We start from the raw sequence: 25,188 nt of genomic DNA, 5'->3' as shown, positions 1-25,188 counted from the left end.
TAAGTGGTATGTATGTAGTACAAGCTGGCACTCAAACGCCCGCCCCCAATGCCGACTTCTATCCCATCTCGTACAGACTTCCATGAGGGGTATCGTATCATACACGCCACCCATATCATACAGCACCAGCATCATACAGCACCAGCATCATACACCACCACCTCCCCAACCCATCCCACCCCTCTACCACAAAGTCTCCTTCACCTCCCCCCCCGTCAACACCCCAAACGCCCCCTTCTCCCTATTCACCCCACTCAAGAACGCCGAACACAACAACCCCACCGCCACACTCACATTCAAGCTATCCACCCCACTCCCCGGCACCGCCAGATTCGGAATGTTCACCTCATAATCCGCCTTCTTCACCACCAACCTCGCCAACCCCTCCCCCTCGTTCCCCACCAACAGCACACAAGGCTCCCGCTTCAGCGGATCCGTCTCGCTCACATCGCGCACATCCACATGGCGGCGCTGTTTCGCGCCCGAGGGCCCGTCGGCAACAGCCGCGTAGACCGCCCAGCCGTTGGCGCGCGACTCGTTGAGGAACTCGGGCAGGGCGCCGACCGAGAATAAGGTGAGGGATTCGGCCGCGCCCGAGGAGGCCTTCAGGGCGACGGGGGTCAGGGTCGCGGAGCCCTTGCGCGTGATGCCGACGGCGGTGGCGCCGAGGAAGCTGGCCGTGCGCAGGATGGCGCCGAGGTTGCCCGGGTCGAGGATCTGGTCGAGGACGAGGATGAGGGGTTTGTGCGAGGGGGACGGGGTGGGGACGGTGGCGGGGGCGCCGTTGATGGCGGCTTCTTCGGCGGATTGGTGGGCCAGGGTGACGGCGCAGCGCGGGTTGGTGGTGTAGTCGTCTGGGAGCGGGGCCAGGGCGGTGAGCGGGGGTTGCGGGAGGGGCGAGGCTTCGAGGACGAAGCCGTTGTGCGGGCGCGAGCTGGCCATCTTGTCGAGGAGCCGCATGCCGTCTTCGCCGAGGATGGTGATGGGGATGTTTTTGCGCTTGGCGAGCGCTTGGATCAGGGCGTCGTTGGTGGGCTTTTGCCGGTTGGCGCCGCCGTAGATGTAGAGGTGGTAGAACTGGCGCCGGGAGGAGCGCAGGGCGGCCTCGACGACCGACTTGCCGTAGAGGAATTGGGAGGCCGCCGTTGTGTAGGTGACGGTGAGCGGTTCGCGGTCCCGTCTGGGTGTGAAGCTGGTGTCTCGCTCCGGGCGGGGCACGTCTCCGAACCCGCCATCCGTATCTCTGTCTCCGCGAGGAGAGTCCCTGGTCCTGAATGATGTGTCCCTGTCTCCACTGCGGGTGTCTCTGTCTCTGAAGCCATCTCCGCGGGGGGTGTCTCTGTCCCCACGAGGGGCGTCCCTGTCTCTGCGAGGGGCTGCTCTGTCCCCAAAGGAGCCTCTATCCCGAGGGAATGCATCTCTGCCTCGGAAGCTGTCTCTAGCCCGGGGAGGACCGTCCCTGTCCCCGAAACCGCCTCTATCCCGAGGAAATGCGTCCCTACCTCTAAAGCTATCTCTAGCCCGGGGAGGGGAGTCTCGGTGTTGACGAGGAGCGGCATCTCTGCGGGGGGCATCCGTGCTGGAACCAGCGGGCCGCGAGAGTTCGGCCACAAAGTCGGCAACATCACCCGTATCTCTATCGCGTTTGCTATCCCGGCCCCGTGTCGTATTTTTGACAGTCCGGCGAGGCAGGGGCAAGTCTGGCCGCGGCCCGGTGCGTTCAAACGGTGAGTCTGCGGACCCGCTGGCTTTCTGCCGTCGGGCGTTTAGGTCCTCGCCTAGATTTACCGCTTGCATCTTGTAAACTAGGCTCTTCTTGCCAAACGATGAGTTTGGGTCATAGAAGCGGGCCTGGCGTGATTTCGGCCTGGCCTTTTCCGGGTGCTCGGTGATGTCCTTCTTGCCCTTGCGGATCTTGAAAGTCGGTCGCTCCTTGGCCAGCTGCTCCCTGGCCTTTCGCCTCTCGGCGTAGTTCAGCCGCTTCCCTCCTTCTGCGAGATCATTGAACCTATTGGGTCGGGCACCCTGTGGCCTCGTCTGTTCAGACCGTACCAGACCCCTGTTGATGGCGGAGAGAGATGCATGTCTTGTTGTTGAGAGAGGACTGAGTGAGACTCGTGATGTTGAATTGGCCAACAGCGAAGACCTTGCCGCTCGGTAGACCAGGGACAGGCTCATGTCGTCCGCCCGTTCGACCAGAACAGGCGTCTGTAAATTTCCGAGAGGTGAATGGCAGATCTAAAATACCGTCTTGTGTATGTGAGTCTTGTTGTATTGTTGACCCTGCTTGGATATCGTATATTGAGTAATCACGATAGAATTAAAAATAATAACACAAGAATTGAAGACGGCTGCCAGCATGCAAAGTTCCAGAACGAGTATTTTTGTTGGTTTGTTGACCTTGTTTGTTTGACCTGAAAGAGAGCCCGAGAAGAAGAGGCTTCGCTCACTCACTCTGTACATATTTTGACCCCTGTCACCAAAAAAGTTTCGGGAGCCAAGCCAGCAGCAAACGGGCCCAGACAAACTTCGCGATCCCCCCACTTAACAGATCCCGGCATCCAATCGGGGGCCAACCCACCCTGTCACCACTCACTTCACTCCCTTGTTCACCAGCACAGTGCGTATAATGTAACTCCCAAACGCGTGCTCTTTAACAATGCCATCGCGTCTCGGCGACTTCGACGACATTTGCTGCACCGATGCGCCGACCACCCTTGCACATGCGCACTTTTTTGCTCGGCAGCGCTCGGTATGTATACGACTCGAACCTTTGGACTATGAGATATCTAACCTATTATTTTCTCCTTTAAAAGCAACCTAGGCTGTCCCCGCCGTCTCCTCCGAGCGTGACCGGATTCGCGCGATTGCAGAGATGGAGACTACGACTACCAACGGCTTCCTGAGCGACGACGAGGAATTGTTTGTTAATGGGGGTACCGAAGAGCCGCCGCCATTTACCTTTCAATCCTACCTCAGCGACGACGACGATGCGCCCGATCCCTTGACTCTGGACGAAATAGCCAAAGTGTCCCTCGCAGCCCTCGATGGCTTTAGATCGCCCTCGACAGACGAAAAGGAACCTCCGCCGGCCACAGACGAGGGACAAAATGATGGGACTATTGATACTTCCGCCGACGAGTCTCAGAAAGGGCCACGGCATGTCAACATTGAAGTGCGGTTACCGTGGATACCGCCGGTGCAACGGGCGAGGTACCTGAAACTCAAGGTGGAAGACTACCGGGCCGAAGAACACGACTACCTGAGAACGAGGAGGACACGGCATAGGGTGAGTTATGTCGACATATGAATTTGGTTGCCTGCTGTGTTTTGCCCCTTGGCCATGCGGCTTTGGATGTTAGCCCTTGGTGGGGGAGAGGGGGTCCGGGGGAGGGGAGGGGAGGTGCAAGGGGCACTCGAGCTGTTTGGAGTACTGGCGCTGGTAACCTTGGGCTGTGAGGCATGGGAAAGACTCTCGGGGTACAGAAGTCGACGGCCGGCGGGAGTAGTCCTTTTCATGCTGCTCCCCGAGCCACACTCGGCGGGTTCCGAGGAGCCCCTACTTCCCATGTCAGGGGTTTTTGCGGCATGGAACCTGGGACCGTTTCTCGGCATTCACACGACTCAAAACTCCGATGAGTTGATGGGAGTGCGATCTCGAGAAATTACCGGCAACGGTTTCTTCAGCCAGACGACAACGAACAGCCCGTGTGCCTCGTCACTTGCCTTCCCGGCCCCAAACCCTCAGTTTCACCACTCCGTTCTTCCGTCTCCTTTCTCTCCCTTCTCGTTTAACGAGTTTTCAACCCGCCACTTTACAAATATTATCCCCCTTCCCACAACACTTCTCGGTTTCTTTTCCCAATTTTATTCACTCTCCACCACCAACCATCCATCCGTCTTCAACCTACAACACTAGAACTGATCGTGGGGACACACGCGATCAGTCTCTACTGCTGCTGGCTGGGGCCATTGTCCATTACTTTCGTTGTTTCAACGACAGTATTTATTGCCCTCACTTCCCCATTCTCGATTCTTTTGTCGCGCCAAAGGCGGCGACCGAGTGGTCATCGCCCGTTCTACCGCTAAGAGCCCCCCGCAACCGATCGCCACCATGGTAAGAGCCTCACAAGACGGCCTAGTTCATTTAAGCAGTCGCCGGCTTCTTGCGGTCGGCGTTTTAACCTGCCGGCCTAGCAGCCCACTGTCATTCTTCTCTCAGCCTTGGATTGATTATCATACCTCGTTCGGATCGCGATATTGTATCTTGCTCTGGGTGCTGACTTACTCGGTAGGACGGCGAATTCGATTATGCGGAGCAGTTTGGCACCCGAAAGAGGAGACGGGCCGCCGATGAAGATTACGCTAGCTACGACGAATTAGACTCGGCCGAGGATGACGTGGAAATCGGACGCGGTCCTCGTCAGAGGGTAGGACCGATAGATGATTTTCTGGAGGCCAGCAACCGCCGACGCAGCACACGCGCGAGCACACGCGGGAGCACACGCGCCAGTTCCCACCTCGTCTCTAGCGAAGGCGAACGCGGAACAGAGACAAGGCGGGGGCGGCATCTGCGGCCCAGAGCCAGCGTCGCTCTCAATCTCGGCTCCCAATACGACGATAGAGATGAGCTCCAGGCCTCAGACGGAGATGCCAATGACCCGACTTTCGCCTTCGTTCAGTCTGATATTGTCAAAGGGAAGAGGAGGAAGCGGCTTAAGAGGGGCACTGCACAAACGAAGTCACTGTTGACCCGCAACCGGTCGATGGGCGACGACTCCGATATCGAGTTCGAGTCTCGACGTCGTTCATCGCGCCCCAACAAGTCTACTCGAGTCATGACAGATACCTATGTCGACGACGATGACGACATCTACTACATTGAGGAGGAGAGGACTCCGGTGGTACCCAAGGTCGCCGGCGTGCGAGAGGTTTTCAAGGCGGCGTCCTATGAGTTTAAGGAAGCTCATCGGCCCGTCTGTGACTCTTGCGGTTACGGCGACGACCATAACAAGGGGCCCATGATAAACTGCCAGGGTTGTTCAAACTCGTACCACAAGGCTTGCATCGGGATCCGTAGCGTTCGGGACCACCGCGTCACCAAGGTCGCAGCCGATTCCTTTGTGATGCAATGCAAGTTCTGCATTTGCATCCACCAGAAGAAGGATGCCCGCGCTCCCAGCCACGACGTCTGCCAGGGCTGCCACACAAAAGGCCAGTCATGCGTGCCTTTCTCAGAGAGGAAGACGCCGAAGCAGGAGGAGACCCTGCGTAACGAGAACGGCGGCGTGGACCCCATTACCCCCGTCGACCCAAAGCTGGTCAATAACCCAAACAACGTTCTGTTCCGCTGCGGCCGCTGCCATTGTGCCTGGCACTACGAGCACCTCCCCCACCCCAACGGGTCGCGCGACCCGGCCATTGATGACCCGCTCAACTTACGCAAGCATCGTCGCGAAGAATACCAGATCACCTGGACCTGCAAGGGCTGCCAGGATACCGAGGAGGAAAAGGTGGACAGAGTCGTGGCCTGGCGCCCGCTGGACTCCAAGACCTACCAAAAGGGCCAGTCGATCACCGACTTTGGCGAAGACAACCTCGAGTATCTCCTCAAGTGGGAAAACAAGTCCTATAACCATTGTGTGTGGATGCCGGGTGCCTGGTGCCACGGGGTCGTCAAGGCAGCGATGCGACAGGCTTTCATCAAGCGCACTTTCGGAGAGGCCTCTGACGAGGCCATCGATGGCGAGCGCCAGAATACCGACTCGCTTCTCCGGTGGACAGAAAAGGAGGCGATCCACGACGTTTGGGTCACGCCCGACATTATCCTCGACGTTCACTACGCCCCGAGGTCGCGCGAAGACGACAGGAAGTACAGGGCCAAGTCCGTCAAGGACAAGTTCGAAGATGATTTGAGCCGCATCTACCATGTCATCAAGATCTACGTCAAGTTTGAGGGCCTGGGCTACGACGACGCCGTCTGGGACACCCCTCCGGCTCCTGATGCGGGTCCCATCTACGACGCCTTCTGCGAAGCATATCGCGAGTTTCTCAACGGCAAGCACTTCCAGTCTGAGCCCTGGGTCAATATGAGGGACCGGATCGAGGATTTCCGCCAGCGCGACTTCCGCACCGATATCGAAGTCAAGCAGCAGCCAAAGGGATTACAGCGGGGGAAGCTAATGCAATACCAACTCGACGGCCTCAACTGGATGCTCTACAACTTCCGTGAGGAGCGTAGCGTCATTCTCGCCGATGAGATGGGTCTCGGCAAGACCGTCCAGGTCGTCGCCCTGCTTTCGAGCTTCATCCAGGACAACCCAAAGGTCTGGCCGTTTCTGATCGTCGTGCCCAATGCGACATGTCCCAACTGGCGCCGCGAGATCAAGAAGTGGGCTCCCGATCTCCGCGTTGTGGCATACTACGGCGGAAGGGTCTCGCAATCCCTAGCCCTACAGTACGAGCTCTTCCCCAACGGGACCAAGAATATGAAGGCACACGTGGTCATCATGTCGTACGACTCGGCCAAAGACAATGAGACGCGCCTCCGGTTTGCCAACACCAAGTGGGCCGGCTTAGTCGTCGACGAGGCGCAGGCCCTCAAAAACGACGAGAATACGCTTTACCGGGCCCTCAGCGCCTTGCGCATCCAGTTCAAGCTGCTGCTTACCGGAACGCCCTTGCAGAACAACAAGCGCGAGCTGTTCAACCTCCTCCAGTTCATCAACCCGACCGTCAGGGCGGAGCGCCTTGATGAGCAGTTTGCTCAGATTACGTCGGAGAACTTGCCCGAGTTGCACCGGTTGATCCGCCCCTACTTTCTTCGCCGGACGAAAGCCGAGGTTCTTACATTCCTGCCGCCCATGGCCCAGATCATTCTGCCCGTCAGCATGAGCGTCCTGCAGGAGAGACTGTGCAAATCCATCCTGGAGCGGAACCCCGAGCTCATCCGCTCCGTCTTCGTGCAGGGCAAATTGAAGGCCCATGAGAGGGGCAGCCTGAGCAATATCCTGATGCAGCTACGCAAGTGCCTGTGTCACCCTTTCATTTACAGCCAAGCCATTGAGGACCGGACTACGTCGGCGGAGCTCACGCGGCGCAACCTGGTGGAGGCTTCATCGAAGCTCATGCTGCTGGAGATTATGCTGCCCAAGCTTAAGGAGCGCGGCCACCGCGTGTTGATGTTCAGCCAGTTCTTGGATCAGCTCACAGTCCTGGAGGACTTCCTAGCCGGCTTGGGGCTGAAGCACGAGCGTCTCGACGGCAGCCAGTCGAGCATGGAGAAGCAGAGGAAGATCGACGCATTCAATGCTCCCGACTCTGACATCTTCATTATGCTGCTGTCCACGAGAGCCGGCGGCGTGGGGATCAATTTGGCCACCGCGGACACCGTCATCATTCTCGACCCCGACTGGAACCCTCACCAGGATATCCAGGCTTTGTCGCGTGCTCATCGTATTGGCCAGCGCAAGAAGGTGCTGTGCTTTCAACTTATGACGGTGGACTCGGCCGAGGAGAAGATCCTCCAAATCGGTCGCAAAAAGCTGGCCTTGGATCATCTGCTGATCGAGACGATGGATAACGAGGAGGAAGCGCCCAACGACGTCGAGTCTGTGCTCAAGCACGGCGCCGCCGCTCTGTTCGGCGAAGGTAAAAAGAAGGATGCGATTACTTACGACTCGACCGCAGTCGACAAGCTGTTGGATCGGTCCATGGTAGAGGAGACCAAGACGGACGAGGATAAGTCGGCGGAATCTGCGTTTTCTTTTGCTCGTATCTGGGCCAACGACGAGGGTGCGCTCACGGAGGATCTGGAGGAGACCGAGCAGACTATCAACCTGAGCGTCTGGGACCAGATCCTGCAGCAACGCGCGGAGGCGGCTCGGCGGGAGGCAGAGCGCACCATGGAGACGCTCGGCCGCGGAGGTCGTCGCCGTGGAGTAGGTCACATACGCATGTTCGATGTTCTTTCGCTAACCAGTGTAGGCCGCCAATTACACCGGGCCCCGGTTCGAGTTCGACGAAAACCAGGAGGCCGCTCCCGCAGACAGCGAGGCCGACGTCGACGGCGATTTCGTCGGCAGCGAGAAGAGCGAGCCCGAGTCTAGCGACGAGGAAACCGGGCGGACGGGTGAGTCTACGCCGAACGGGACTAACTTGCGCAAGGGACAGGGCAAAGGAAATCAAGGTACGAAAGCAAAGTCTCCGTCCAAGGCCGCGGCGCGGAGTGCCAGTCGCACTCCAGTCACACCCAAAGCCAAAGCCGGCAAGCAAGCGGCACCCAAAACAAATAGCTCACGCAAGGGGAAGCAGAGTCCGAGCCAGACGACGGCGAAACCGCGGTCCGGCATCTCCTCGACACCGTCGACGCCAAAGCAGCCAAGGGCCAAAAATCCACCACAGCCGCAGTCCTCCGGCCCCCGCCAGCCCAAGACCCCAACGAAGTCGCCCAGGCAGCCCAAAGCGCCCAAAAGTCCGGCCACGGCCGGTCGCGCAAAGACGCAAAGCCGCCGGGCCGCCACCAAGCTACCACTGCGGCCACTCGAACTGGAGCCGCAGCCGCAGCAGCCGGCCTCCCCCGCGGAGCAAACCCCGGTCAACGAGACCCCCCCCGCGGCGCCGGCGGGCTCGGCCTGACCACCAACGACCGCCTAGCCGCCATCCCAATCCACAGCACCACCCCCATCCCCGTACCCAAGATTCCTTCCCACCGCCCTACCACCACTACCACCACCACAACCCTCCCCACCATGGCCTGTTGGCCAACAGCAACAACAGCAACAACAACCAACGGCACCACCCAACCCACCTTCCGCCCTACCGCGCCCTCATCACACCCACACCCACTCCCATCCCCATCACCCGCATCCCCATCCCCCTCCTCCCCCCCACCACCAGCAGCAGCAGCACCACCACCAACAACACAACCAACAACCAAAATCGAAGTCCAGCTCCCGCGCCAGCCGTGCTTCGTCTGCCACTTCATGCACCCAGAGACATGGGAGTGTCCCGAGATGCGGTCGGAAGTGCAGCTGCGGCTGGCGATGGACCGGCTGAAGCAGGCGCGGGCGAGGGCGGGGGGCGCGGTGGGGGGTGCTGGGGGCGCGGTGCTGGCGAAGAGGTGGGCGTTTTTGATGGGGAAGTTGAGGGGGGTTAGGCGGAATGGGGAGGGGGGGGATGGGGATGAGAATAAAGGGGGGGGGGGATAGGGGTATGGAGGGGGGGTAAGGTTTTGGGGGTGAGGAGGGATGATGTTGTTTGGTTTCTGTTTTAGTCTATTCTATTCTACTCTGGTTTACAGGAGGGGGGGTGATTTGTATTGGTTGGGATGGGATGCGCGGGTCGTTTGGTGGAGGGATATGGCGGGCGGGCCTTACTAGGGTCGCTGCTTTCGAGGATAAAACCGCACTGGAAGGTCGCACTGCTTTTCGTGGATAAGACATTGACTTATGGGAGGCATCGCATTCGCTGGGGAGCATAGCGCCGGGTTTGGTTGCTTTCAGGGACGGCGGCGGATAGACATTGCATCAGGGGTAGCATTTTCTCTCACCAATTACGACGGTCGCATTCTGATTTTGTCAGATTCTTTTCCCTTTCGACGTCTAGTCTTGCCGCTTTGCGTTGGGTTCCTTGTTTGTGATACCCTCAGCCGTCGGCTCGTCTGTTTCTAGAAGAAAGCGGGTGGGCGTTTGCGTTTGCGTTGGGTGGCAAGCTCTGCCGGTCGGGCTCAGGGGTGTCAACAAATCGGGGAACAATTGATGCCACGGCTACACACAACTTCAACATCGGATTCCGCTTTGAATGGTGGTATGGGTACGAGCTTGTATGCAGGGGGAGTTGCTGGTCTGGTGGATAGCATATATGCCACACGGCCAAACGCCAAATCCTCCCTTACATTCTACAGTCTACAAGTGTTTTCATCGCTGAGTTAACCTTGGCCCGATAGTGACTGGCCGGACAAACGGGAAAGCCACGGGCCCGTGCTGCCGATGTGGCTTGCATGGCATGACATCGGCCTGGCATGAGAGGCTTGCATGGTGTTGCCGTGGCCATGGCTCGCAGCAAAGAGTGGAAATGCACAGCTTGCCTGCAGGTATGAGTGTGTATGCCGATCCGTTTTGCTTCTGCTCCGCTTTCTTAGTCTACGCCACATCTTAATTAGGGGAAACACTCACTCACGGGACTGGTTTGAATACTCCTAACAAGCTTTATGTATGCCGGAACTGCTCCCGATCCCCGCCCTTGTTGTGTGTCTGCCTCCTGCTACTTGTTTCTCTTTATGCCCCCTGCCCTCACCTCCCGCGTTGTACATACCCGTTCAATCTATTGCCCAGCTGCTGTTTGTCACGTGGCGGGGGCCAGAGGCAAGCTCAGTGTTGTGGATGCAGGTATCCGGGTTAGAATGCAGGGAACCTTATTTGGGCTCTGGAGGGCGTTTGCAATCGTCGTTTGCCGGTTGGGGATTGGGGGGCCTGGTTGTCAGGAGGAGCCCAAGCGGGCCGGACAGGAGAGAAACGAGTGGCGGGAAAACAAAACGTCTTGTAATAGATATATGCTGTATGTGTGTTGTTGATGAAGGGGGTATCCAGCCTGGACGGGAGGAGTGAACACTTTGGATGTTTATCCCTAGGAATGCCATCACTAAAACGCACACCTCCATCCTCACTGTTGAGGCTACCGCCCCACGGTACACCAAGCTCAGCCCTGTTTCTCGACACCAAAGGCAGACAGACGTAGGCGCTGCTTCACTGCTGTCGTGACACCCGTGTTACGCCTTACCGCCGGCTACTCCAGTCAAGTGTCGTCAACCGTTTCGCAACACTTGCCCCGGCGTATACACCACTCTTCTCTCCTGCTTGACTGCCTTCGGCAGACCCGAGTGACAACGGACCGAACACGACCCCGGCCGTCACAAAACAGGCGGTAAGGAAAGGCAGCAGGCGCCCGGTGCCCAGTGCTGTCTCGCCCTATCCGTCCGTTTGCACTCCTGGCCAGGCCCGCTTTTGCCGCCTCGCACTCTCTGCTCTTTTCCATCTGCTTCTCCGCCTCCTGCTGGTTGCCTTTGCCGGCCAAGTTACATATTGTTGCTCGCGGCCTTGTCTTGGCTCCGTTCCTGGACTTAGCTTATCACCTCTCCTGTTGCTCTCAAAGCCCATACTACTACTCATTACTATGGACGCCCCGCGGGAACTACACTCAGCCGCACCCCTAGAAAAGCAGCACCACGGGATCTCCGAGTCATCTTCTCGACGCTCAGCCACACCTTCTACCTCTTCTGAAGAGGCTTCCGAGTCCCAGCATCAGAGCCCCGAGGCCACTTCTTCTTCTTTGCCCTCGGCCGAGAATTACAAACTCACCCCTGACACAATCTCCTCCACGATCGAGATGACCCCCTCTTCTCCGTTCGAATCCCCTCCTGCCGGCATCACCATAGCTTCGCTACCCTTGACTCCGTCGCACTCTTCCAGTGAGCCGTTCACCTCGGCCGCCCCGTCTTGGCCGGTTGTGTCCAACCACGGCGGACGGGTCCAGAGACTGAGCGACTACTACGCCGAGTTGAGGATCTTGATGGACGGCGGTGGGCTCGATGAAAACACCAGCAACACCGACAACATTATGAACTCGAACGGGTCTTCGAACGCCCACCCCGCCACCCACCACGATGAGCCAACTCCTGATCCCGAACACATGGTTGGGAGCAACGAAAACGGCGGCACCGCTGATGATCGTCAACGCTACCGACACGGGCAGCTGGGGGTCTTCAGACATTTTTCCCGCTTCGACCAGGCATCGCGTCCCATCGTCTCGGACAACTGGAGGGCCAAGGGCGCTGCCGAGTCTGGTACTAGGCCCCGTCTGTCCTCTCTCATGACGAGCAACATCGGGAGCAACATGGCTAATTCACCCTCACCCGTCACTTCGAGCCATTCACACCTCTACACACCAACCCGCAGCCCCCTACTTCCTCCCGTCAACTCCAACATCGCAGGCTTTGTCCAGACGAACTCGAGTCCAAAGCCCCCACCGACTCCAGTCTCATTGTCAACCCCAATCTCGATGGCATTCCCGGGACGCAGCATCGGCTATGGTCATTCTCATCACTCCTCCGGCGGCAGTTTCGGTACATCGAACGGTTTCTCCCCGACTCCTGGGGGCGGAAACGCCAACATGGCTCCCGCATCCGCCTCCGCCTTCCCCATTGCCACTCAGATGAACAGCCTAAGCCTGCGCAATGGTAACAACCCACTGAGCAACAGCCATGTTAACAACGGATTCGCCCAGATGAATACCGCCGGCAGCTACAGCAGCTGTCACGGCCAAGGCACGGCCACCATTCCAGTGACCATCTCCCCCGACACGCTCGGCTACTGCTTTATCCGCCCAAACGGCACCCGCACCCGCCTGGTGCCCGTCGACATGCTGCCGTACCAGCTGTGGGGGCTTCCAGCGCAGGAGACCGGGAACGAGCGGCTAGTTGTGCTGCCTGTGCCGGCGGGGGTTGAGGGTGACGGGCGGTCGACCAACAATGAGGTCTTGAGGGCGGGTGTAAGTCACTGGTTCGCATTTTGGGGCCTGTGGTGAGGGTACTGACGGTATATCTTAGACTTCTCCGGGCAGAAATGGTGGTGGTGATGCTATTCAGGTATGTCCCTTTCTTCCCCCTTGCTGCTTCACCCCCTTAACACATCGACCCCCGTCCCCCTCCCTTTCCCTTCCACTTATTCACTACCTATCCCACCACATCCCTCCCCATACGAACACCCATTCACAAACGCAAACACCAACACACTCTCCCAAACAGTCCCACATCGACCGCATCCTCGCCGCCCCCTCCGAATCCCAACCCCCGTCCCCCGCCTACCACCACCACCACCAGCACGACAACGCCCAACGCACCCACCCGAGCTTCACCTCCAACCCAGCCCAAGGCCAAACCCAAACCCAAAGAGCAGCTCTTCTAACACCCACCTCGCAGGACACGAACATCAACTACCACAGCCACCACAACCACAACACCGCCACCGCCATCACCACCACCCCCACGACCAGCAACAACAACAACAACAACAACAACAACAACAACAACAACAAAAAGATCAAGATCTACTGCGATAAGTGGGTGCACGAGGGCGTCTGCGCCTTCACCCAGCAGGGCTGCAAGTACAAGCACGAGATGCCGGCCGACAAGGCCACGCAGCACCAGCTCGGCCTGTTCCTCGGCTACCCCGTGTGGTGGAAGCGCCGGCAGGGGGAGCTGGCGCGCGCCCAGGTGGCGGGGCCGCCGGTTGGTGGTGGTGGTGGTGGTGGTGCTTCGGGGTTGGGGGCGGGTGCGTTGGGTTCGGGGGGGTTGGGTTCGGGGGGGTTGGGTTCGGGGGGGTCGGTTTCCGGTGCGGCGGTGGGTTCCGGTGCGGCGGTGGGTGAGCGGTCGTCTGCTTCTTCTTCTTCTTGTTCTTCTTCTTCGCCTTCTTCTTCTTTGGGGATGGGCTCGGGGGGGAGGGCGGTGAGGCTGCTTCCTGCTCCGAGGGGGAGGGCTGGTTTTGGGAACAGGTTTGGGGGTAGAAACGGGGCTGGTTGTGTCGGTGACGGGGGTGAGGAAGGGGAGATGGGGGTGGTGAGTCCGAGCGGGCCGCTGTCCGAGCAGGTCTCACGTCGGGGTGTTACCGCCAACGGGGGTCTGGCTGCCTCGCGCTGGGGCGGCGGCCTCAATAGCCCCAGCGGCAACAACGGCGACAGAATCGAACATGGGTTTGCCGGGGACAGGCTCCTCCCACCGTCCTGGCGGACTCCGGCATCTGTCGAAGCCTCCCGGCGGTACCCTAATCTACGGCTGCAGAACTACGACGACATCGACGCCAGCCCCATCAACAGACACGAACTAGGACGACCCCGTCATATCGCACCGGAACCCGGGCGTGGCATCAGACAGTATATCACTGCCACCAACAACACCCACACCTCTACCCCCACCCCAACCCCAACCGCAGCCCACGGCGCCCGCTCCTGGCCCTGGGAGGAACAACACTACGCCCGCCGCACCCTCCAGTCGCAGTCACAGCAGCAGCCCCAGGCCCAGCCATACCAACCACAAGCCGGCCAACCCGGCAGCGGAGGTCCTGCCGCCTGCCCCTTCAGTAAGCTTCCCTATCCCCATCCCCATTGGCATCCCCTCTCCCCCCCACCCGGCAACCCCTACCAGACAAGAAAAAGGGGGAAGTGTGTCAAACCCATCCCTACAAAAGAAAGAACCAAACAGAAACCAAAAGCTAACCCACCCCCACCAGCCTTCCACCACACAACACCCACATCATCCGCATCCCCCTACGGGCCGATCGCGCCGCCCCCGCGCAACCCGCGTTCGAGCACCACCACCACCACCTCCACCAACAACACCAACACCAGCGGCAGCGGCACCGGTACCCGCCCCGCGCGTGAGATTCCCAACCCCTACGCCGCGCTGTCTAGCGGAGCCAAGGCCGGTCCCGGGCCGGGGCCGGGGCCCGGGAATGGAGCTGGGGCTGGAGCTGGAGCTGGGACTGACATGGGTGCTGACACGGGTGCTGCTGCTGGTGGTGGCGGCGGCGGAGACGGGGACGGAGATGGAGAGGGGGATCTGCTCGGCGGGCTACCCACGGGCGCTTGATCGGCTGAGGACTGGGATTGAGTGGGCAAGTGAGTCTGTTAATCAGTGTCCCTTGCGGTTTTGGGGTTGGATCAGACACTGCTTCACATAGGGGGCCTAAAGGGGGGGGGCGGGGGTTGGCCCCGTTTGTTTGTCCCTTCCTCTCGGGCTCGTGCTTTTGACTGGGGGGAAGAGGCTGGTGGGAAGGGATAAACAAATACTACGGGAGGTATGGATATAGATGGAGACAGTTTGTGATATACAAAATAGGGGTGCGAGGCGCGCGGTTGACAGTGTCACCTGCAACCGGTTGTATATTACCCGCAACCTTGTGCAGTAGAATTTGCGTAAATATACGGACTGGGTGACCTCGCGCCAAGTCAGAGCGGAAGAAGCTCCAAGGCCGTGTGTATGAAGGTAGCTATCTTAGAACATCGTAGAGAGCCGTCGCACTGCAAGTATCAGTTCATTACGCAGAGTACTGGATGCGATGGTATCTGATATAACGCTACTGCTAATCGTCTTTCACCTTCAGGGTCACACGACCTCCCTTGGTATGTCATCCATCTAAAAGTGTGGGTAGCGTCTCGGTTTCACAAGCACCGGCCTCTTTGCCATCTGCAAGTTCCCCAAGCCAATCCTCTCGATCCACCCCGCGGATACTTCAGTTTTGAGAAGCCTAGCAGCTTGCTTGATCGGGTCCTGTAGCTCCCAAATAGCCGTGTCTTCCGCCTCGATCCGATCGCTCACGTTCTTCAGTAGCGCGAGTGTCTCCTGTATCTCAGGGAGCATCGCATATGCCAGCACCACCTTCCTTCTGTCGGCGTCCCACTCGAGGTCCCACCACCAGGATTTGTCCGACAAGGCCGAGCGGACGCGGTCCCGAAGGGCATCCTGGAGGATACAGGCATGCTGCAACCTGGCGGCTACGCCGGCCAGGAGGCGGCGCTGCATCTGCAAGGCCGGATAGAGCGCGTGGAAGGCGGCGAGGGCACGATCGAGGGTCTGAATCCGTTTTTCGGTCTCGTCTTCGTGGAAGTGGCCAAAGAGACGCCCAAGCCGCGACTTAGTGCCGCGCTCCTCGGCCACGGCCGCCTTGACCCGCCCGGCGGCTGCCGCCATAGCGGATAGGAACTCCTCGGCGTCGCAAAGGGCATCCCTAAGGGCCGGTATACAGTCAGAGCCCAGACATTCCGTATCCACCGTCGAATGGTAGGGCATATAGGGCACGTATCCTCGCCCCGGGCCACGGCACCGGCCCTCGGCAGTCTCTCTCAGCGGCTCCCCGGCGTGACACGGCCCCCGGAACCCCATCCATAGGCCCCCGTCCTTGCGCGGGGCGTCGCTGGGATATCCCAGGTCCGCGGTAGGTCGTCGTGTTAGGGACATGAGCATCATGTCAAGCTGGATCGACGCGTTGGAGGGCGGCCGTAGGCTGGCGAGATATCTGGGAAGAGTATAGCCAGGGACAGCATACCGACGGGCCTTTTGCAGTAGTTCATGGGGGTCGGGAAGTTCAGCGGATCCGATCTTCGGAGCGCCAGCGCTGCTACTGCGGCCGTTACGCCCTTTTGTCGTTTGGGTCCGTTCTTTAACCCCCAATTTGATGTCGTATCCGAGGCCGAGGAGGAAGTTACGGCTGTCTAAGGGCCACGAGCGCCCCATGTTGTACAAGTCCCGCCATATTTGATCTGCGCGGACGAGGGAGATGAGCTCCGGCTTCCAGGGCTCGGCCAGGGATTCATTCAGGCTGTGGTAATCTGAATGCTCGGGTGGCAGGCTGGATACCAGCAGGTCTTTGGCGGCGTAGAGGAGTACCGGCCAAAGCTTCTCCATCAACTCCAAAGTAAGAGTGGCGTTTGCTAGGCTAACGACAAGCGGCGCGTGCTCGGCCTTTAGTGGCCGCCCCAATTCGTGGTGTCCGAGTCGCTCCGGAGGCTTTACCCAGACGTGGACCTGCGCACTAGGGAGCCAGGATGCCACATCGACCCGACGTAGGCCAGGCGCGTCAAGTGCGAAGGTGATGTTGGAGGTGCGGTGGGGTAGGAAGAGGTGGAGGGATGCATTCATGGCCGTTTCGGCAACGGTTATAAAGTCGTTAAGCGGGGAGGGAGAAGCGACTATGTCCATGTCTCGGGGTTGGAGTTTCGAGACCCGGATGTTGACACGGGGGTCCCCGGCCCACCCCCGACCACGCCAGGCCCAAAAGGCGACCGCCATGACAATGGCGGCAAGACATCCGAGAAGAGTGCCTTGATTGCCTACGCGCGGTTGTGCCGTGCCCCGGGACATGCCGGGGCGTCGATCGCGACGGCTGGGCCTGCGAGAGCTGGGGGTATTGTCAATACTGGCTTCCTCGTTGCTGCCGTGGTAACCGTCCGGGTAGCCGTCGTCGTGGCCCTCACGGTTGCTGTTGCCACTGCTACCGTCACCACCGGAAGCACGGCGGCGGCTACTGCGGCGGCGGAAAGGCCGTTCCAACTCGGTGGGGGGAGACATGGACGATGATTACTGCTTTTACCACTCAGGTAGGTAGATGGGTGTTCGATGAAGCGGAACGGCCGGCCTCCCAAATTGGACGGAAACGAAGTTTAGCAAGCCACTGGGGGTTGACAGGTCGACCGGTTGACGGCAGGACGTTGTTGCAAAGGGGGCTTAGCAGAGGGAAAACCACATGGAAGGTATCCATATTTTCTGATGGACAGGTCCCTTGGACGTACACGTACACAGTCAAGTCCCGATCAAGGGCGGATGCGGCAGAGAAAGAAAGACAAACAGACCGGATCCGGTAACCAGTTGTGTGGCAAACTCGCCGTCACCAAGCACACCAAATCCTGAAATGTGAGTGAAGGAACATAACAAAGGTAATAACGATGATCAATGATAATAGAGAGTCTGGACTTTCCTGCGCCACTCCTCGGTCCAGAACACCATCTGCTCCACCACGATTTGGAGTTCGGCCGCGGTCCTGGGGCACCCGGGCTGGGGCGACGCCAAAGGACCCAGCCACTTCTTCAAGTTCTCCTCGATCCACGCCATTTCCGTGTCGATCATGTCCGACATCTTCTCGATCCTCCCCATAGCGCCAAAGAACGCGCCGTCGACCATGGTCGCTGCACGCGCTGCCGCGTGGAGGCTGCGGATAAACGAGGCCTCGCCGCGATCCGAGCCAGCGGGCGCCCACTCCCAAGACGCGCCGAGTTTAGAATCTAACCACTCCTCGTTCAGACGCTCGACGGCCGATTGGAAAAATTCGCCCGCGGTGCTGGTGGCTTGGATGCGTCTCACGTCCTCAGTGCCGCTATTGTGTCTTAACTTTGCCATGTTGTCGAGGCGTTTCAGCTGGTCCATATAAAAGATCTCGGCTCTTTTGCGAGACTCATCGCGTGCCCGTTGGGCCTGCTCAATGCGCGTAGAGAGGGAATTCAACAGGAATTGACAGTTGCTTCGGCGCTGCCTCAGCCCGGAGCCTCGGAGGACGAACGGGACGCTGGACCCATGCGCCTCCCCGCTACCCTTGTCGGTAACAGCTCCGGAAACTTTGAAAACGAGGGTAAGGATACGGTCCTCGCGTTTGAGGTCTCCGTAAAGCCGGCTGATGATGCGGCCGCTCTGCTCGCTCGCGTTGAGCGCGATGGCCGGCCAGTCCTTCCACACAGCCATCTGCACACCCAGGCCCTCGTCTCCCAGTCCCGGGAAGGCCTTGTTCACGATCAGTGCGATACCTGGTACAGACTTCGAAGCAGATTCCAGCGAAGCAATCTCGGTTGACAGACGCCCTGCGAACGCTGTCATTGTCGTCGACAAGGGGAGGATGGGCGTGGGCGTGGACGTCGGCGTGGGCGTAGGCGTGGCGGGGCAAATCCTCGACGGCTCGGGACACCGGAGCGATAAACTGATCCAGAGGCAAAAGCCGACCGCGAGCCATGGGGCCCAGGTCGTCGCTGTGCCGGGTCGATAACGCTGACGCACCGCGTTGAAAACCGCCATGCAGATGCCGCAAAACAAACTGAATCCCTCGTACACTTCAGCCCGCCAGGAGGAGGGAACCTGTGGTTGCCCCGGGTTCGTTGTCTGGCTGCCAACCGGGACCGTCGGTACCACTTGTTCTGTCTGCAATGGCTGCTCGGATGTTCCCTCCATGGTAACACTGTGACGTCGATGCGGCGGAAAGGTTAGGTTTGTCGGCAAGGACGCGTGGCGGTCAGGGAATCTAAAGAGCAGTTGGGATCGGGTTTAGACAGGTTCGATGCCGTCGGCGATGGGGGAGACGAAGGGAGTTTGGGCTGAAAAACGCAAGGTATACATAGCAAGTGACAAAGCAAAACCCGCAGGGGGTTCTGGTACCCCATGGCACCCCTAGGTTTGTAACAAAGCCCACGGGGAGGCACACGCAGATACAAAGAGAAAGCCACACCACGGAGACCATCAAAGCGAAGACAACCCACCATCATTGTCAACCTCCGCGTCTGCGCAGTCCCCAACCTCAGCATGAGAAATGTCAAAGTGTCGGACCTCCACACCCCGGAAGCGGGAGGGACAAACGTCGGAGAGGGGCTGAAGAGGTTGTGGTGGTGTCTGAGATGTCTCGCGCCCACAACTGTATCAACTCGTTAGGCGGTCACCTACTTACCTGTCAGTCTCCCAGAAAATACCCGGCGTCTCGCCACCCGAGTAAGCAGAAACCGGGTATCGAGCTTGCCTCCAAGTCGACCCTTTGCACACATCCAAATGTCTGCAGGCTGCCACCGTGCATCCAGGATCCAGACCCAGCTCCCAGGATCAGGACCACAAAGAACAGCCCCCGTGCTGGGACGTGCAGCACAGGTACATGCCGTGTAAAGCCGATCCAAGTGTCGAGGGGCAACGAAACGTACCAACAACCTCCACCCCGAAGCCTATCCATCCGCCTGGGGCCAGCAAACTTCCGGATACGCATGGCGGGCGGGGCGCTCACCGCGGCGGCAGCGCTGGTCCCTGGTCGTGGTCGCGAGCATAGCCATCGGGCGCGCTGGCGACCTCACAGCCCCAACCCGTATTACCATTACGGGCCGGCGTCGGGAGGAGCGGCAGAGCGGTATGCACGGCGCACGGCGCACGGCGCATGGCCAGCTACAGATGCTGGCAAGATACCCCGGCGAGTGCCCGGGCTTTTAGAGAGGAGGCACTGGACGAAGAGCGGATGAGATACCTCGGTGGTGATGAATCCAGTGATTTGGTGGTTGTGGTGGATATTTTGACGGTATCGGGAATGTGGTGTACTCTCCTACAATGTGGAAAATTTGCTGATGCTCAGCGCAGAAACATGGCCGATGGTGGTTTCATCTTGAGGCTGTTTGGCTGGTTGTCGTCGAGTCGTCGAGTAAGAAGTAATGTGGAGATAATTTGATTGTGTCAAGCAAGACGGAGGAGGAAGCCATCGGAACCCGTTACGAACAGTCAACCCTAACCCCAGGTAAGTAAACAGAATCAAAAAGCAGGAGGAGCAGCGTCTGCGCAGAGGGATGTTCAAAGTTCAACCCGGGAAGCACTCAAGACTGGCTAAAGCCAATAGGCAAGAACGGGATTCATGGGCTGTCGGCCAAAATCCCTCTAGCAAAAGTATCTCTGTACACTGCTATGGCTGTTCCCATGCACCGTCTCCAACGCCTGGCGGCCGCCATCTCGCCGCGTCCCGTCCCATAACCTTCCTTGATACCCCGGGCTCCATTTCATAAGTCAATGCCTTTCGTAATCTAGCAGCCGCATGCAACCCTACTCACGGAAACACAGCTAGGCTGGGCTCGCCCGCCCACGGATGATTGCCCCGCCTAGAAGCCCGCCACCGCGTCCGTCATCAGATCCTCGTCCTCGACCTGATTCATAAACCCGACGCCGTAGTCCCTCTGCCAGTCCTTATCCTTCTTCTGCTGGCCCGACAAGAACCGGACGTAATCGCGGTGCGTGCCCAGGCGCTCGTTCGTCGCCTTGACGATCGGTTCTAGCTCCTTCAACCGCTGCGCGGTTTGCAGCATCCTCTGTCCAAACTCGGCCTCCGAGAGCACTTCGTCGGGGACGTGGAAGCTAAGGTAGGCCGGCCCGTCTGCAGGGCGCTCGATTACGCCGCTCAGCATCCCCTCGTCGATCATCTCCTGTATGAGCTGTGCGACCTCGGCCTCGGTCGCGAGCGGCGCCCCCGTTTCAGCGCTCTGCGTACGAGTTCTGATCTTCTCGAGCGAGATCTTGGTGTAGACCTGCCGGAGCTTCAGGATCTGCCACCTCTGGTAATGTTGTATCACCAACCGCACCAGGCTGAGGTTGTTCTCCTCGCTGAAGAACTGCGGGCCCAGGCCCTCATATTCGGTCTTGAGCAACCGGCCCGTGCTCTCCCCAAATGCGTTGCCGATTGATTGGTAGGGTTTGCCCAGCGCAGAGAAGGCTTTCTGCGCCCCGGGGGCCGTGATAGTCGGCAGCGTGGGCGCCTTGCCATTCAGCAGCAGCCCGATGAGAACCCACTTGTTGTGTGCCTCCACCATGATCTTGCTACACGAGTGGGTGTCCCGGGCGGGGTATGTGATGACCCGCTCCAGCGCGTCGAGCGCCTGGCTCCATGACCGTCGCTGGATGAAGCAGAGCCCGCGGAAAAGATCGTACTGCAGCACGTCGCTGCTGCTCAACTGCTTCGTCAACCCCGACTCCACGGTTACGTATGATGCCGGCGGTAGATCCGGACTGCCGAGGGGCCGCGGCTCCTGCAAACCCTTCACGCCCGGATAGAAGACGATATTCTTCTCGAGGAGGGGCAGCGCGGGTCCTACGTTGTCGGTCGTGTACGCGAGCTTGGCCAGGGCGACATGGTGGGTAGTGAGCACCGAGCCGGTCGGATCGATCCTCAGTAGGGCTGCCGTGACGAGGTCTACTGCGACAGAAGCCTAGGCAGTCTTGGTTAGCAACCGGCAAAGCCGCCACAATGGAGCTGTCACCTACCGGAAACAGATTCCCGCTGGTGACCCAGTCGAGAACCGACGCAAAGGCTTTCCCTGCGTAGCGTATCTGGCGTGCGTCGAACGAGACGAGGAAAATGGAGATCTTGGCCAGGAGTTCGGGCTGGGGTAGACTGTCGGCGGCCCGGGCGGCGATGAGCAAGCTCAGGTGCGAGATGGAATTGATGGCTGGATCGACGTGCTGCGAGCAATCAGCAATCAGCGACTGGAAAGCTCAGCCTGGAAGACACGATCCACGCACATCTAAGAGCTGGGCGGCGGTATCTTTAAAGTTTGGTGTCACGGCCAACTTGTCCACGCTTTGGCTGTGTGACTTGGCAGCTGAGTTGTACAAATCATCGTCGGCAATCCCGCCGGCTGGCGGGAAGTTGAGAAGTACCGAGGCGATCTGATCCATCTGCGACTCGTCGGCGGTGATAGAACGGCGAACTCGGGAAGCTTGGTTTAGTGTTTTGTCGACCGCGTGCGGAGGAAAGACAAGTCGTGGCGTCGGTCGTGGTACCGGACACGGCAGCTACCATGCGTTTGGGGTCGATCCTTGTGACGCGTGTCCCGTTTTTAGGTCGACTTTAAAAGACTGACCCCGATATAGAATTAAATGGGGTGTATCCGTCGTTTAAGAGAGCTGCACGCGGGCGGATGGATTTATGATTTATTGTCGGAAGTAGGTTGGGTCAACCTGGAAGCTCCCCACCCCGCGATTTGGAGAGCCTGGAAAGCCCCACCTGTAAGGCTGCTGCTCAAGCACCACTCAGCTCCTCCACCCCGCCCTGGTGCTTGGCGACCCTTTTGCGTTTGTTGACACCCGGATGTGTTCAACTCTCGACTTGGAAGAAGCCGCCCTAGAGAGATCAAAACCATCAAGATTATAATCATCGAAAATGATTTGAATTCATTACGAGTAACCCCAAGACACAAGGCCGGAATTTCAGTTCAATACAGCAACCGCCCCCCCCCCCCCCCCCCCCCCCCACCTTTTTGCTGTACATTGCCAGCCCACACCTACACGCTCATCTCCTTGATCAGTTCCGCCAGCTTGTTGGCTTCCGACGCGTAGTCCAGCGCTGCAACACTCATCACCTGGAGCCGGACCCTAAATCCCTCTGTTAGCGGGCGTTCTCGAGAAAGCAGTAAAGAGGGAAGAAAGCATACCTCGGTTGGTCACCGTACGTATCCGTCTTAGCGCGGCATCGGAACACCATCTTCCTGCAGTTAGCTGCGTTAAACGCCTCCTCGAAGCTTCCATCCCCCCTCTCTCTCATCTCCATCAGCTCGTCGGCCGACTTGCCTAGGATAATGCGAGCCGAGTCGTCGAAGCAGCTAACCCAGGTGTGACCCGTGTGATCGCTGATGTCGACGCCCATGATGAAGCGGTACTGCACCCGATCGTGAACTATGTCGCACCTCTCGCACCGCCACCTATTTTCCCCCGCATCGACCACCTTCTTGGAACAGTTATCGGACACGCAGGCCGCGTAGGCAAAGTTCTCCTGTCTGAGGTGCACAATGGTCGCCTTGGTCGTGAAGTACACGACGGTGTCATCCACCCCGAGGTTCTCGGATTTGATCTGCGCGATCAGCTTGAGCGCATCCTTCTGGCCAGCGGCAGCGCCGAGCGACGACAGGTTTTCATGCGTGGCGAACGTGTCCCTCTTGCCCTGTGATTCGTACCAGCCCTTCAGCTTGTGCGCCTCGGGGATGTCCGGGTCGACGGCCATCGTGCCCGATGACAAGAGCGACAGGCTGCGCCCGCCAAAGTCGCTGACCCGCATGCCCTTGAAGGCAACGACGGACTCTTCGCTGGTATCGAACTCGGTGGCCGTCTTGCCCCAGATGGTCACCCGGACGGAGTAGCCCGTGTCGTCGACCAGGGTTAGCTCGCGCTTGTCATAGGGCTTCTGCGTCGTCTTGGATGTGATCTGGTCCGCCTTGCCCACGTCCTTCAAGACGCCAATGACGTCGACGGTCGCGTCTTTCTCAACTTCCTGCAGCTCCTGGATGGTGCAGAAGTTGAAACGGACTTGAGGCACGGAACTCTGGTCTTCGGCCTTCTCGATGACTGTCTCGCGGTCAAACGTCAACTCGTAGTCGTTGGAGAGGTTGCTGAACTGCTTCTTGGCCAGCTGCACCTTGCAGGGTGTCGAGACGTAGTAGACGGAGCCTTCCTGCAGCAAGTCGTAGAACTGATCGACCTCGTTGTTGAAGCCGGTCGCCCTGATCTCGCCGCTCTCATCCAGGAAATTCACGCTGAAGAGCTTGCCTTCGCCGGTGGCCTTCTTCCATGTCTTGATATCTGATTTGCTCGTGACGCGGACCTTGATGGTCCACTTGTTCCCGTACGGGCTGATAGCCTCGATGGGGTATATTGTGGCCGCAGGGAGCCCACCGCTCCCGCTGCCCCCTCCTGGGCGCGAGGTCAGCTGCCGCTGAGCTTGCGGTGCTGTCGCCGCAGCCGGCTCGCTCCTGGCGCCGTAGAAACTAGCCCCCCCCCCGCTTGTGGTATTTTGGCGCTCGCCCGTTGTGACTTCCATGCTCTTGGGGTCGCCAATCTTGTCCGGCGTGCCGAGCTCGGTCATGACTTCGAGGTCCAAGATGATCATAACGCTAGGCAGGCTGTGCGTGAGCACCGGTACAGGCATGAAACGGAAGGAAAAACGACGCACTTTTTGCCCTTGAGGGACTGGGCCTGGTATTGCTTGACGCGCACGACAGATCCGCGCTGTAGCTGACCGTCGTGCATCACATGGTTCGCCTGGGTGGCCAGCATGCACTGTACGTAGTTGCGGATGTCGCTAAGGACGATGCGGTACCTCTCGGGCGCGGCGGCCCCCGGGCCCTTGCTCTCGAGGGTCTTGATATGAAGACATTGCATCACCGGGACCGGGTATTGCACGGCTGCGCGGTCGGGATCGAAGAAGATGGCCCTGGATCGGGGTTAGATGGCATTCCCACGAGCATCCAGAAACGGGCGTGCCGACTTACTCTATCGCGCCCTGAGAGATCTGTTGTTCCGCCATTTTGTGTTGATGCTTGATTGATTAATAGCGTGTATGGCGTGTGCTGAGCGAACCCGGCGTTGACGCAGACAACAAAAGTCGGTTTGCGGGAGTGGCGGTCGATGCAAGGCTCGGAGGGGTCGCGTTGGGCAGGCGCGCAGAACGCGTCGAGGGGCAGCAAGTTTAATGGGGAGCCTAGGCACGCACAGTGTATTTTGAGTGCCACTTTACTCTACATGCACAGTCCGCCTCGACCCCATCATTCTTCACCAACGGTTGACATGAATTCCATTAAAATGGAAGAGAGAGAAAAACAGGAAATCAAGACAGCTCTTTTTGTCTCTCTTTCACCCCTATTTTTTATTATTTGAATTGTCTTTTCGCTAGTATCTCTTGTTTTTCTTCCAATATTTCGATGCGAGTCAAGGCCAGCCAAAGCCAGTCAAGAACCGCTGTCCCCAACGCTCCAGAAAGCTCAGAGACCAACATGTTCTCCGCTCATGCCTCGTTAACAGTGGCTAAGAAGAAGGCTTGAAATGTGATCTGGACGGACTCTCTATGGATCGCTTACACAGTATCCTCGCAACTG

The 25,188-nt window shown here is 58.9% G+C and overlaps 8 protein-coding genes across 8 annotated transcripts; 3 read left to right on the top strand and 5 right to left on the bottom strand.

The window, feature by feature from the left end:
* Nucleotides 1–183: 183 nt before the first annotated feature.
* B0H64DRAFT_429217 (uncharacterized protein) lies at nucleotides 184–2,468 on the bottom strand (the record flags this gene model as incomplete). Its single annotated transcript, XM_062805888.1, has 3 exons — nucleotides 2,147–2,468; nucleotides 295–2,059; nucleotides 184–204 (listed from the first exon to the last, which is right to left on the bottom strand). The coding sequence occupies exons 1-3, from the start codon at nucleotides 2,176–2,178 to the stop codon at nucleotides 184–186; spliced, it is 1,818 nt and encodes a 605-aa protein (XP_062664847.1). The 5' UTR covers nucleotides 2,179–2,468.
* Nucleotides 2,469–2,659: 191 nt separating this feature from the next.
* On the top strand, nucleotides 2,660–9,209 carry B0H64DRAFT_438415 (uncharacterized protein; the record flags this gene model as incomplete). The annotated part of the gene is made up of 5 exons (XM_062806349.1): nucleotides 2,660–2,752; nucleotides 2,825–3,289; nucleotides 4,296–7,940; nucleotides 7,987–8,131; nucleotides 8,314–9,209. The coding sequence occupies 5 exons, from the start codon at nucleotides 2,660–2,662 to the stop codon at nucleotides 9,207–9,209; spliced, it is 5,244 nt and encodes a 1,747-aa protein (XP_062664846.1).
* A 1,963-nt stretch (nucleotides 9,210–11,172) lies between these two features.
* On the top strand, nucleotides 11,173–14,641 carry B0H64DRAFT_450106 (uncharacterized protein; the record flags this gene model as incomplete). The annotated part of the gene is made up of 5 exons (XM_062807117.1): nucleotides 11,173–12,546; nucleotides 12,605–12,643; nucleotides 12,803–13,328; nucleotides 13,599–14,132; nucleotides 14,283–14,641. The coding sequence occupies 5 exons, from the start codon at nucleotides 11,173–11,175 to the stop codon at nucleotides 14,639–14,641; spliced, it is 2,832 nt and encodes a 943-aa protein (XP_062664845.1).
* A 462-nt stretch (nucleotides 14,642–15,103) lies between these two features.
* B0H64DRAFT_35910 (uncharacterized protein) lies at nucleotides 15,104–17,308 on the bottom strand. The gene has a single exon (XM_062801668.1). It carries the CDS (start codon nucleotides 17,117–17,119, stop codon nucleotides 15,188–15,190), a length of 1,932 nt encoding a protein of 643 aa, XP_062664844.1. The 5' UTR covers nucleotides 17,120–17,308; the 3' UTR covers nucleotides 15,104–15,187.
* Nucleotides 17,309–19,100, bottom strand: B0H64DRAFT_35909 (uncharacterized protein). Its single transcript, XM_062801667.1, has 2 exons — nucleotides 19,069–19,100; nucleotides 17,309–18,833 (listed from the first exon to the last, which is right to left on the bottom strand). The coding sequence occupies exon 2, from the start codon at nucleotides 18,761–18,763 to the stop codon at nucleotides 17,498–17,500; it is 1,266 nt and encodes a 421-aa protein (XP_062664843.1). The 5' UTR covers nucleotides 18,764–18,833; nucleotides 19,069–19,100; the 3' UTR covers nucleotides 17,309–17,497.
* B0H64DRAFT_35913 (uncharacterized protein) lies at nucleotides 18,984–19,846 on the top strand. Its single transcript, XM_062801671.1, has one exon. It carries the CDS (start codon nucleotides 19,204–19,206, stop codon nucleotides 19,804–19,806), a length of 603 nt encoding a protein of 200 aa, XP_062664842.1. The 5' UTR covers nucleotides 18,984–19,203; the 3' UTR covers nucleotides 19,807–19,846.
* A 302-nt stretch (nucleotides 19,847–20,148) lies between these two features.
* Nucleotides 20,149–22,286, bottom strand: B0H64DRAFT_471267 (uncharacterized protein). Its single transcript, XM_062807874.1, has 3 exons — nucleotides 21,845–22,286; nucleotides 21,587–21,784; nucleotides 20,149–21,531 (listed from the first exon to the last, which is right to left on the bottom strand). The coding sequence occupies exons 1-3, from the start codon at nucleotides 21,998–22,000 to the stop codon at nucleotides 20,431–20,433; spliced, it is 1,455 nt and encodes a 484-aa protein (XP_062664841.1). The 5' UTR covers nucleotides 22,001–22,286; the 3' UTR covers nucleotides 20,149–20,430.
* Nucleotides 22,287–22,575: 289 nt separating this feature from the next.
* B0H64DRAFT_429213 (uncharacterized protein) lies at nucleotides 22,576–24,758 on the bottom strand. Its single transcript, XM_062805887.1, has 4 exons — nucleotides 24,586–24,758; nucleotides 24,267–24,527; nucleotides 22,756–24,207; nucleotides 22,576–22,696 (listed from the first exon to the last, which is right to left on the bottom strand). The coding sequence occupies exons 1-4, from the start codon at nucleotides 24,618–24,620 to the stop codon at nucleotides 22,606–22,608; spliced, it is 1,839 nt and encodes a 612-aa protein (XP_062664840.1). The 5' UTR covers nucleotides 24,621–24,758; the 3' UTR covers nucleotides 22,576–22,605.
* Nucleotides 24,759–25,188: the final 430 nt, after the last annotated feature.

This window comes from Chaetomium fimeti, assembly GCF_033439085.1.
Source record: "Chaetomium fimeti strain CBS 168.71 chromosome Unknown B0H64scaffold_1, whole genome shotgun sequence".
NCBI classification, from domain to species: Eukaryota; Fungi; Ascomycota; class Sordariomycetes; order Sordariales; family Chaetomiaceae; genus Chaetomium; species Chaetomium fimeti.
Note: the sequence above shows the minus strand (reverse complement) of the source record. Positions and strands in the feature narration are given on the sequence as shown.

What these genes read in the sequence shown, in the direction of transcription:
- B0H64DRAFT_429213 (XM_062805887.1), bottom strand. Translation starts at nt 24,620, where the DNA reads ATGGCGGAACAACAGATCTCTCAGGGCGCGATAGA. An exon ending in ATCTCTCAGGGCGCGATAGA is followed by an intron (nt 24,528 to 24,585) that starts GTAAGTCGGCAC and finishes ACCCCGATCCAG; the next exon opens with GGCCATCTTCTTCGATCCCG. An exon ending in CAGTCCCTCAAGGGCAAAAA is followed by an intron (nt 24,208 to 24,266) that starts GTGCGTCGTTTT and finishes CAGCCTGCCTAG; the next exon opens with CGTTATGATCATCTTGGACC.
- B0H64DRAFT_471267 (XM_062807874.1), bottom strand. Translation starts at nt 22,000, where the DNA reads ATGGATCAGATCGCCTCGGTACTTCTCAACTTCCCGCCAGCCGGCGGG. An exon ending in CCGCCGCCCAGCTCTTAGAT is followed by an intron (nt 21,785 to 21,844) that starts GTGCGTGGATCG and finishes GATTGCTCGCAG; the next exon opens with CACGTCGATCCAGCCATCAA. An exon ending in CCAGCGGGAATCTGTTTCCG is followed by an intron (nt 21,532 to 21,586) that starts GTAGGTGACAGC and finishes AAGACTGCCTAG; the next exon opens with GCTTCTGTCGCAGTAGACCT.
- B0H64DRAFT_35913 (XM_062801671.1), top strand. Translation starts at nt 19,204, where the DNA reads ATGTCTCGCGCCCACAACTGTATCAACTCGTTAGGCGGTCACCTACTT.
- B0H64DRAFT_35909 (XM_062801667.1), bottom strand. Translation starts at nt 18,763, where the DNA reads ATGGAGGGAACATCCGAGCAGCCATTGCAGACAGAACAAGTGGTACCG.
- B0H64DRAFT_35910 (XM_062801668.1), bottom strand. Translation starts at nt 17,119, where the DNA reads ATGTCTCCCCCCACCGAGTTGGAACGGCCTTTCCGCCGCCGCAGTAGC.